Genomic DNA, 10,546 nt, shown 5'->3' with positions numbered 1-10,546 from the left:
AGACACGACTGAGCAACTGAACTGAACTTACCTAAGGTCGCATAGTTCCAAGTATGAGGTGAGATTTACATTTAGAAGTCAGCTCTCTTAAATCAACTAGCATTTTGTGTATTTATTTAGCTGTGCCAGGTCTTAACTACACACACAGGATCGTTTTAGTTGCAACTTTCAAACTCTTAGCAGCCGCATGTGGAATCTAGTTCCCTGACCAGGGATTGAACCCAGGCCCCCTGCATTGGGAGCAGTCTTAGCCACTGATCACGAGACAGTCAGATGCTTGTTTTAATAGAGAACTTGGACTCAAAGTACCCATACATGCTAAGTTATGGAGAGATAGGCAAACAAATATGAAAAGCCAGGAATTGAGGTTGAAGGAAAGGATGGTCCAGGACCTCAATGAAACCTGGTTACCACAGGGAATTGACTTGAAATCCAGTAACCTCACAGGTGGACATTGGACCAATGACTGAAGAGCCCTGAAGCTTCTACCTGGCTTGAATACTCTTCACCAGAAATGTTAGAGGTGAGGCGGTGAGACTGCAATTCTCCCGCTTCTAATAGTCCATTAAAACAAGCTGGGGGTGAGGGGTAAGAGGTAAGGGCTTAAAGATCTGTATCATCTTTTTTTGTGACTAACTGGCTCAGAGGGTAAAGTGCCTGCCTGCAATGCGGGAGACCCGGGTTCGATCCCTGGGTCGGGAAGTTCCCCTGAAGGAAATGGCAACCCACTCCAGTACTCTTGCCTGGAGAATCCCATGGATGGCAGAGCCTGATGGGCTACAGTCCATGGGGTCGCCAAGAGTCGGACTCGACTGAGCGAGCTCACTTCACTTCACTAAAATTATCAGCCCACAAGAGCTTAAGAACAGACCACTGATCTTACAGTGCAAACATTTGAAAATGACTTGTGGGCCACTTCTGATTTAAGTGGCAGTCTTTCCTAAGACAAATTATGGATGTCTATATAGGGCTTAAACTTTTAACAGGTGGAACATTAGATATCCTGATTGCCCATTAGACACAACTTCGCAACTGGTGGTAGACTGGGAGGTGGGGTGGGGCTATTTTAAAGCCTGAAGCATGTGGAGTCCTTCTGTGAGTTTTTTTCTGGCAGTCAAAAGTCAGAGATTATCTTCTAGTAGACAGCTACACCAATTCTTAGCCTTCAGGCTCTTGAATCCTTGGAGATAGGATTGTACTTTGCACATTAATCCATTTTTAAACCCATGGGAGAGCCAAGGATAGGCTGTGCCTACCTATAAACATTTCAAGAGATATCTCACAGCAATTATATGGTCCAGATTTACTACTTGAACCTGGTTTTATTGAGCAAACTGGGATTTGGGACCACCAGGTTTACCATTTGTTTTCACCATGAACAGGACTTTCTTCTATCCAATGTTTTATCATTGGTGTTAATGGGGTCATAAATGTAGAGGAATGAAGGAGCACAGATATTGGGGGGAGTCTCCCGAAAGGATGGAAACCCACACCTACAGTGTTCTAACAAATCCAGGACTTGCCACAGCTGTTTCAGCACATGCATAAGTATGCAGACCATAAGCAAGACAGATCAACAATTTCCAACTGGGTTTCTTTAGTTAAAGGTTCTCCCATTAATAGGACCACCATTATGCTCCAAAACAATCCACCCCTTCTTTGCTGTCATATCCTTTGAATACAAACCTTTGTGAAAACTTGTTTCCCAGAACAATGTGTACTTTAATCAAAACTTCCAAGCTACTAGTTTAGCTTAAGGTAAAAAAATCATATAACCTAACCAGCAAAGTCCTTAGCACACATTTACATATAATTTTTTCAAATATACATGTACATTTGACCCTTGAACAAAGCACCATCTCTTCAAAAATCTGTATAATTTTAGAGTTAGCCTTTTGTATCTGTCTGTACTTTCACACTTGAGGATTCAACGACTGTGGATGGTGTAGTATGTATTTACTGAAAACAAAACCACCCCCGCCCCCTGAGGTTAAACCCATGTTGTTAAAGGGTCAACTGTGTATTGCTAGCTGGGAACCCTCTAATTTCTGAATTCTGAAACAAATGAGCCATTGTCACACAGACTACAGCCTTTTCCCAGACTTTTTGCACAAACTCCCCTCTTATGGGCCTTCCACAAATTTCTACAAATGCCTGCCATTCAGGGCATTGTCACCTCACAGAGCAACGTACCACAGAAAGATGAAGGCTGGGTGATTAGCTTAGCAGCAGATCAAGGTAGGCAGGTAAACTTGACCTGAGGTTAAGGACCTGAATACAGATCCCCTTATGCTATTCAAGTTGTGGACTTTTATTAAAGTCTTCATGTTGCCAAAAGAGGAATGCACACCTTAGTCTAAATGACTTCCTGATGCACTCCTCACTCTGCTAGTTTCCTCCCCATTTTTAAGACACCAACTTAAGCCGTTTGCCAAGCTGAATTAATCAAACACAGATGCCCTAATTCCTTGCCCCCATCCCTAAGCTATGCAAACTGGGGAGACCAAATGTACACAACCCCCACTTCATCTGACAACATATATTCAACATGCAACATAAAAGTATAATTTCCATTTTATTGTCTTTTCAGAGAAACCAATATTTCTTCAGTCTTTAAGGACTTGGATCCTTACATGGGCTTTGGTGGAGGACGTGGGGCAGCACCCTGAAAGACAAAGTGAAAGAATTAAAAAACCATCCATGAAAGCGTCCCCTCTCAAAAAACCCGACCACTACCTTCCCATCACTAACAGTGTATTCTTTGGTCCATAAAGGCATGGATAGATGTGGAAGGAGACGACACTACTCAATCTGAAACAGACTAACTTGAAAGCAAATGTTTCAGGTGTGGGTCTTACCAGACTTAGTTGACCCCACCCATAGGCAGAGATCTTAATTTGATTTTCCTTGTCCTCATTTATCTTTCCTCTATTACCCCAACAAAACAGATCTTCATGACCCAGATACTAAATCCCAGATCTGGTTTTGCTCAATAAAACGAGATTCAAGTAGTAAATCCAGACCATGTAACTGCTGTGGGATGTCTCCTGAGATGTTTATAGGTAGGCATAGCCTATCCTTGGCTCTCCCATGGGTTTAAAAATGGATTAATGTGCAAAGTACAATCCTATCTCCAAGGATTCAAGAGCCTGAAGGCTAAGAATTGGTGTAGCTGTCTATTAGAAGATAATCTCTGACTTTTGACTGCCAGAAAAAACTCACAAAAGGACTTTCTACATGCTTTTCAAATGTGGTATTGGAGAAGTCTCGCTGCAGTCCATGGAGTCGCAAAGAGTCAGACACGACTGAGTGACTAAACTGAACCACCCCTCTGATTTCCATATCTCTTTTAAGGTACTCACCGCAGGTCTAAATCGGGGTGGAGGTGTTCGGTCCTTACGGGCTTCCCGAGAGCGATTCCTGACTACCTTGCTGTGAATGGCACAACTCACGCAGTAATGTAGTTTCACATACAGCTTGGGAAGTACATAAGCTAAGAAACAAAAATAATTAGAGCTGTGATATTAGATACAGTACCCACCTTGCCCTGTTCTTCCTTGTTCCTTCTAACCCTCAAAAATAAACTCACTTAGAAGTCAGGCATACCTACAAGACTTCACTCCCAAAGCCAACTGTTTGGTTTATACCTAAACACAGGCACAGAGTTCACAAATAAATGATCCCCTACCAGCCCATCCTGTCACCATAGGGACTAAATCCACACCAGATGCAATAGGATGGAATGCAGTTCCTTCAGTAATTGCACCAGCCCTAATGCCTACTTCTGTCCCCATTCCCAATTACCTAAGAAATCTAACAAGTCTTAAAAAAAGAAAATGACAAGAAGACACCATATCGCTCTAAAAATCACCCTTGTCAACCCAACTAGACTCCTTCCAGTCTTAAAAAAACTCCTTTCCACAAGTTTGCCAACTCAAATGTCTGCCACCAATTCAGAACATTTTTTTACATTTACCACGTTTACAGCCAGTGCTCCCCAAGTTTTGATACAGGATAAGCACTGAAAGTCCTTCCAGAATCTCATCCCCTACAGAGGCAGTTACAAAGTAAGACTCAAAGACTGTGCAAGACCACAAAAAAAACTCTCTCTGTCCAGACAGGGCTCAAAACGGCACACAACGCAGCAAAACCATTCTCCTCTACCGACAACAACCGTAACAGTGCAAGAAAAGTGCTGGGGATGCTCCAAAGAACAGAGTCCACGGATGGGGTGGCGGCGGGAGGTGGTTTTAGATATCACGATACTCGCACATTTCGAGCTGCGGACTCACCATCGAAAACACTCGCTTCAGAAATGTCCCTGACGGCTGCGGCCTCTACGATGTTCCGTATGACGAACTTCTTAATGGCCTTATCCTTGGGCACACATCGGGCACAGTTGGTGCAGCGAATAGGCTGCACATGGCCGCGGCCCTTTTTGGCACGACCGTTGTTCCTTCTTTTCTTGGTCTGTGTCAGGATGAAGATTCCATTAAGAAGAAGCAACTTACCCGGCCTTAGCCCCCATCGGGCCACATTCCTTGCCAGCCACCCCCAAAAAAGCGCGACTCAGATCTCCAGTCCCTCCGCAGATCCCTCCAAGCCGGGAAGAAACATACCCTCTTTCCTTTCTTCCACCGCTGTCCAGGCTTTCAACCCTCCCCGCAATCTCAGAATCGGCTCCTCTCAGTCTCCACCCGGCCCCGTACTATATTCCCCACGCGTTAGCACTCACCATCTTGGAAACGCCGAGGCGAGAGAGGATCCGGCTACGGGGCCGGCTCTCTTATATAGAGTGAGATCCCTCCGCTCGCGTCCCCTAGATGTCTCCAGGCCGCACGCCAAAATAGGAATCCACTTTACTCAAATTTTCTTTATTATTCAGTGTTCCTACTTAAATCTAGGGTAGGAAGGTGCTCCTCGAGTTTATTTTCCGTTGCGCAAGGTGACTATGGGACTATTTAATCAACTGGCGGAAGAAAATTAGAGTTATATGTTTCCCAGCAACCCTTGCGACGCCCTGCTCCGGACGTAATTCTGGCCACTATAACTATCCGTTTTTGCGATGCTAGGCGCGGAAGTTGCCCCACGCAGAACGCAAGTTACAATACCTATTAAGCGGCCGGAGGGGAAGAGATGCATGGTGGGAGTTGTAGTGTGAGGTTGGCAGGCCATGGGCTCCAAGCACTTAGACCGAAGTCTGCACCACACCACTGGGAGACGCTGTTTCTCTGACGTTCCAGTTGGTGCAGGATTGAGAAACCCAAGGTGGGGCGTGGTGGGAGGGGAATAAAACATTTTAATTCCTCCTTCCAGTACAACATCCACTCAAGGGACATGAGTCTGAACGAACTCTGGGAGATAGTGAAGGACAGGGAAGCCTGGCGTGGTGCAGTACATGGGGTCACAAAGAGTCAGTACATGGGGACACAACTGAGCAATTGAACAACCACCGACCAATGAATATGGAGGAAAACTTACTGATGCGTTGATGCTAGGGCTGTTTCTCACTTTAAAAAAATTTCTGGAACCTGCTAGCACAATGCTAGGTGCTGTAGTAACCATTGTGTAAATATTAACTCATTTAAACCTCAACAAGCCTATAACCTATAAAGTAGGTTATGTTACTATCCTTAATTTACAGATTGAAGAACCATGTAGACAGGTTGAAATTGAAATTGGCCAAAGTCACATCGTGCTAATAAGAGGTGTTCTGGCTTCACTATACTATGCTGCCTCTTACCTAACAAACAAATGGATGCAGAAATAGCCTGGACTAGTGACTTAAGACGATTTGACTCTGAATGTGAGTAGAAATATATTTTACATTGGTACTCAGTATATATACAAATACACACACACAGAAGTGAAATACAAACTTCATGAAACCATGCCCTTACAACATAAGGTGCACTGTTATGCTTAAAAGAAAATATTAAAAGAAAATACTTTTAATAAATGTTGATCAATCCACACCAAGGTGATTGCACCACTCTCTGATGAATCTGACCCCCTTCTGAAAATACTTTGTCTTTTCCAAGTTCTCTAACAAGAGTGGCTATACATGGGTAGCCAACCACACAGTTCAGTTCAGTCGCTCAGTCATGTCTGATTCTTTGTGACCCCATGGACTGAAGCATGCGAGGCCTCCCTGTCCATCATCAACTCCCAGAGTTTACTCAAACTCATGTCCATTGAGTCGGTGATGCCATCCAACCATCGCATCCTCTGTTGTCCCCTTCTCCTCCTGCCCTCAATCTTTCCCAGCATGCAGGTGTTTTCCAATGAGTCAGTTCTTCATCAGGTGGCCAAAGTATTGGAGTTTCAGCTTCAACATCAGTCCTTCCAATGAATATTCAGGACTGATTTCCTTTAGGATGGACTGGTCAGATCTCCTTGCAGTCCAAGGGACTCTCAAGAGTCTTCTCCAACACCACAGTTCAAAAGCATCAATTCTTCGGTCCTCAGCTTTCTTTATAGTTCAACTCTCACATCTGTACATGACTACTGGAAAAACCATAGCTTTGACTAGATGGACCTTTGTTGGCAAAGTAATGTCTCTGCTTTTTAATATGCTGTCTAGGTAGGTCATAGCTTTTCTTCCAAGGGGCAAGCATCTTTTAATTTCATGGCTGCAATCACCATCTGCAGTGATTTTGGAGCCCAAAAAAATAAAGTCTGTCACTGTTTCCACTGTATCCCCATCTATTTGCCATGAAGTGATGGGACCAGATGCCATGATCTTAGTTTTCTGAATGTTGAGTTTTAAGCCAACTTTTTCACTCTCCTCTTTCACTTTCATCAGGAGACTCTTTAGTTTTTCTTCACTTTCTGTCATAAGGGTGGTGTCATCTGCATATCTGAGGTTATTATATTTCTCCTGGCAATCTTGATTCCAGCTTGCGCTTCATCCAGCCCAGAATTTCACATGATATACTCTGTATATAAGCTAAATAAGCAGGGTGACAATATATAGCCTTGCTGTACTCCTTTCCCAATTTGGAACCAGTCTGTTCCATGTCCAGTTCTAACTGTTGCTTCCTGACCTGCATACAGATTTCTCAGGAGGCAGGTCAGGTGGTGTGGTATTCTCAGCTCTTTAAGAATTTTCCACAGTATGTGGTGATCCACACAGTCAAAGGCTTTGGCATAGTCAATAAAGCAGAAGTAGATGTTTTTCTGGCACTCTTGCTTTTTTGATGATCCAGCAGCGGATGTTAGCAATTTGATATCCGGTTCCTCTGCCTTTTCTAAATCCAGCTTGAACATCTGGAAGTTCTCGGTTCATGTACTGTTGAAGTCTTGATTGGAGAATTTTGAGCATTACTTTGCTAGCTTGTGAGATTAGTGTAATTGTGTGGTAGTTTGAACATTCTTTGGCATTGCCTTTCTTTGGGATTGGAATGAAAACTGACCTTTTCTGGTCCTGCGGCCACTGCTGAGTTTTCCAAATTTGCTGACCTATTGAGTGCAGCACTTTCACATTTGAAATAGCTCAACTGAAATTCCATCACTTCCACTAGCTTTGTTCATAGTGATGCTTCCTAAGGGCCACTTGACTTCGCATTCCAGGATGTCTGGCTCTAGGTGAGTGATCACACCATCGTCATTATCTGGGTCATGAAGATCTTTTTTGTATAGTTCTTCTGTGTGTTCTTGCCACCTCTTCTTAATATCTTCTGCTTCTGTTAGGTCCATACCATTTCTGTTCTTTATCGAGCCCATCTTTGCATGAAATGTTCCCTTGGTATTTCTAATTTTCTTGATGAGATCTCTAGTCTTTCCCATTCTATTGTTTTCTTCTATTTCTTTGCATTGATCACTGAGGAAGGCTTTCTTATCTCTCCTTGCTATTCTTTGGAACTCTGCATTCAAATGGATATATCTTTCCTTTCGCCTTTGCTTTTCGTGTCTCTTCTTTTCACAGCTATTTGTAAGGCCTCCTCAGACAGCCATTTTGCCTTTTTGCATTTTTTTTCTTGGGGTACAATGTCACGAACTTCTGTCCATAGTTCTTCAGGCACTCTGTCTATCAGATCTAATCCCCTGAATCTATTTCTCACTTCTGCTGTATAATTGTAAGGGATTTGATTTAGGTCATACCTGAATGGTCTAGTGGTTTTCCCTACTTTCTTCAATTTCAATCTGAATTTGGCAATAAGGAGTTCATGATCTGAGCTACAGTCAGCCCTTGTTTTTGCTGACTGTATAGAGCTTTTCCATCTTTGGCTGCAAATAATATAATCAATCTGATTTTGGTATTGACCATCTCTTGATGTCTAATGTGTAGAGTCTTCTCTTGTGTTGTTGAAAGAGGGTGTTTGCTGTCACCAGTGCGTTCTCTTGGCAAAACTCTATTAGCCTTTGGCCTGCTTCATTCTCTACTCCAAGGCCAGATTTGCCTGTTACTCCAGGTATTTCTTGACTTCCTACTTTTGTATTCCAGTCCCCTATAATGAAAAGGACATCTTTTTAGGTATTGGTTCTAGAAGGTCTTGTAGGTCTGACAAAACGTGGTCCACTGGAGAAGGGAATGGCAAACCACTTCAGTATTCTTGCCTTGAGAACCCTGTGAACAGTATGAGAAGACAAAAAGATAGGACACTGAAAGATGAACTCCCTAGGTTGGTAAGTGCCCAATATGCTACTGGAGATCAGTGGAGAAATAACTCCAGAAAGAATGAAGAGATGGAGCCAAAGCAAAACAACAACCAGTTGTGGATGTGACTGGTGATGGAAGTAAAGTCTGACTCTATAAAGAGCAATATTGCATAGGAACCTGGAATGTTAGGTCCATGAATCAAGGCAAATTGAAAGTGGTCAAACAGGAGATGGCAAGATTGAACATCGACATTTTAGGAATCAGCAAACTAAAATGGACTGGAATGGGTGAATTTAACTTAGACGACCATTATATCTACTACTGTGGACAAGAATATCTTAGAAGAAATGGAGTAGCCATCATAGTCAACAGGAGTCCAAAATGCCTTACTTGGATGCAATCTCAAAAATGACAGAATTATCTCTGTTCATTTCCAAGGCAAACCATTCAATATTACAGTAATCCAATTCTATGCCTCCACCAGTAATGCTGAAGAAGCTGAAGTTGAATGGTTCTTTGAAGACCTACAAGACCTTCTAGAACTAACCACACAGTTGTCTCCAAAATTGAAGAAACTTTGGTATCAATGTGACCTCCCAGCATTCAGATCCAAGATAGTACAGATGGAGATGGACCCTTCATTTGTGAGTCATTCAGGAGTCTAAACACACCAGATTCACTGTCCATCTAACAACCCATTATGGTTTCTGCTAATTTGTAACCCATGTAATTGGAGTTAAAATTTATTTCTTAACTTTTGTTTTGGCTTCAAAACAATTATGTTTGTGGTCTTTTCTAGTTTCAATTTGCTAGTTTCAATGGGATATAGAAAATGATAGACTCTAGATGGAAGTGTCTCCAGTTTTCACTTCAACATAGTCTCATGGAAAACACAAAGCAGACAATATTGTATGGAATGGTAATAAGGTAGATAGGACTGATAAAAACTTCAGTGATGGGGACAGAAAATAGTTAATATTTAAGAACAAATAGGAAAAGGAGTACATCAAGGCAGTATATCGTCACCCTGCTTAGTTAACTTATATGCAGAGTACATCATGAGAAACGCTGGGCTGGAGGAAGCATAAGCTGAAATCAAGATTGCCAGAAGAAATATCAATAACCTCAGATATGCAGATGACACCACCCTTATGGCAGAAAGTGAAGAGGAACTAAAAACCCTCTTGATGAAAGTGAAAGAGGAGAGTGAAAAAGTTGGCTTAAAGCTCAACATTCAGAAAGCTAAGATCATGGCATCTGGTCCCATCACTTCATGGGAAATGGATGGGGAAACAGTGGAAACAGTGTCAGACTTTATTTTTTTGGGCTCCAAAATCACTGCAGATGGTGATTGCAGCCATGAAATTAAAAGATGCTTACTCCTTGGAAGGAAAGTTATGACCAACCTAGATAGCATATTAAAAAGCAGAGACATTACTTTGCCAACAAAGGTCCGTCTAGTCAAGGCTATGGTTTTTCCAATGGTCATGTATGGATGTGAGAATTGGACTGTGAAGAAAGCTGAGGACCGAAGAATTGATGCTTTTGAACTGTGGTGTTGGAGAAGACTCTTGAGAGTCCCTTGGACTGCAAGGAGATCCAACCAGTCCATCCTAAAGGAGACCAGTCCTGGGTGTTCTTTGGAAGGAATGATGCTAAAGCTGAAACTCCAGTACTTTGGCCACCTCATGCAAAGAGTTGACTCATTGGAAAAGACTCTGATGCTGGGAGGGATTGGGGGCAGGAGGAGAAGGGGACGACAGAGGATGAGATGGCTGGATGGCATCACCGACTCGATGAACATAAGTTTGAGTGAACTCCAGGAGTTGGTGATGGACAGGGAGGCCAGGCGTGCTGCAATTCATGGGTTCGCAGAGAGTCGGACACAACTGAATGACTGAACTGAACTGAATGTTTCTATGTTGATTTTTCTTTGGATTTTCA

General features: G+C 42.8%; 1 protein-coding gene across 1 annotated transcript; it reads right to left on the bottom strand.

Moving 5' to 3' along the window:
• Nucleotides 1–2,556: 2,556 nt before the first annotated feature.
• RPS26 (ribosomal protein S26) lies at nucleotides 2,557–4,900 on the bottom strand. The gene is made up of 4 exons (XM_006075053.3): nucleotides 4,736–4,900; nucleotides 4,293–4,470; nucleotides 3,363–3,493; nucleotides 2,557–2,665 (listed from the first exon to the last, which is right to left on the bottom strand). Exons 1-4 carry the CDS (start codon nucleotides 4,736–4,738, stop codon nucleotides 2,630–2,632), a joined length of 348 nt encoding a protein of 115 aa, XP_006075115.1. The 5' UTR covers nucleotides 4,739–4,900; the 3' UTR covers nucleotides 2,557–2,629.
• Nucleotides 4,901–10,546: the final 5,646 nt, after the last annotated feature.

This window comes from Bubalus bubalis, chromosome 4, assembly GCF_019923935.1.
Source record: "Bubalus bubalis isolate 160015118507 breed Murrah chromosome 4, NDDB_SH_1, whole genome shotgun sequence".
Taxonomy (NCBI): domain Eukaryota; kingdom Metazoa; phylum Chordata; class Mammalia; order Artiodactyla; family Bovidae; genus Bubalus; species Bubalus bubalis.
Note: the sequence above shows the minus strand (reverse complement) of the source record. Positions and strands in the feature narration are given on the sequence as shown.